Below are 961 nucleotides of genomic sequence, written 5' to 3'. Positions count from 1 at the left end.
CTTTCCCTCTCATGCTTTAAAAAACGCTCCATTTTGTGCAACCCAACAACTCCTTCTATTTTCAATTCCACTTTCTTGCAAATGGAGGGTACTCATGAAAATTCAATAAGCAGACACTTTTTAACTAAATCAGCTCAAACTGATTCTGGGAACACTTCCACACTCAGCCAAAATGTGAGTTTCTATCTATATATAGCACATAATACCCTTCTAATTAAAGGTGTGTGTGATACTTACACATACTGACATATGGTTATATTCTATTACTTTTATTTTCTTAAATTCTTATCCGTGTCTACATTAGAGATGTGGCGTATGGTTATATTCAATTACTTTTATTTTCTTAAATTTTTATCCGTGTCTATATTAGATATACTAATTAATTAGTTAGTCAGTCTAGTTTGTCAATTAGTTAGTTAATTAGTTACACTAGATAGTTTTTCTTCTCATTGACTATATAAGATTTATGTAACTCTTGATGTAAGTGATTCTTATTATCAATACAATTTCTATATTTATACCTTTCTTTCATCAATGACTTCTATCAAAAATAGTAACGGTATGTGTCAGGATCACCGTCATGGGGTTCGTGTGTGTGTTAGTGCTTCATAGGTGTCTCTATGTTTCTATGTCTAATGTGTAAGTTTGAGTTTTTCTTTTTTATGTTGTTGTAAATTTCAGGTGTTTGGGTTGTTACATTTGATTGTGTCTCTGGGGCTTTTTCTAGCTATGGATAGCTTTTTGAAGAAAGCATTCGTGGCTGCTGCTATCAAATTCCCTAGTGCATTGTTTGGGATGTTTTGTATTTTCTCAGTTTTGATTATTCTTGATTCAACTGTGCCATCTGCAGCTACAGCATTGATGAACTTCTTTGAGCCTGCTTTTATGTTTATTCAGAGATGGCTCCCTTTGTTCTACGTTCCTTCTTTGGTTGTCTTGCCCCTTTCTGTTAAAGATATTC

The 961-nt window shown here is 33.3% G+C and overlaps 1 protein-coding gene across 1 annotated transcript in view; it reads left to right on the top strand.

The window, feature by feature from the left end:
• Positions 1-961, top strand: part of LOC101496917 (plastidal glycolate/glycerate translocator 1, chloroplastic) — a 4,431-nt gene that overhangs the window by 220 nt on the left and 3,250 nt on the right. The window contains 2 exon segments of the mRNA XM_073363827.1: positions 3-174; positions 682-961. The exon segment at positions 682-961 is cut by the window's right edge and continues 26 nt beyond it. Of these exon segments, the coding sequence (XP_073219928.1) occupies positions 3-174; positions 682-961 (452 nt within the window).

Source organism: Cicer arietinum, chromosome 7 (assembly GCF_000331145.2).
Source record: "Cicer arietinum cultivar CDC Frontier isolate Library 1 chromosome 7, Cicar.CDCFrontier_v2.0, whole genome shotgun sequence".
NCBI classification, from domain to species: domain Eukaryota; kingdom Viridiplantae; phylum Streptophyta; class Magnoliopsida; order Fabales; family Fabaceae; genus Cicer; species Cicer arietinum.
This window is presented reverse-complemented; position numbering and strand designations above follow the sequence as displayed.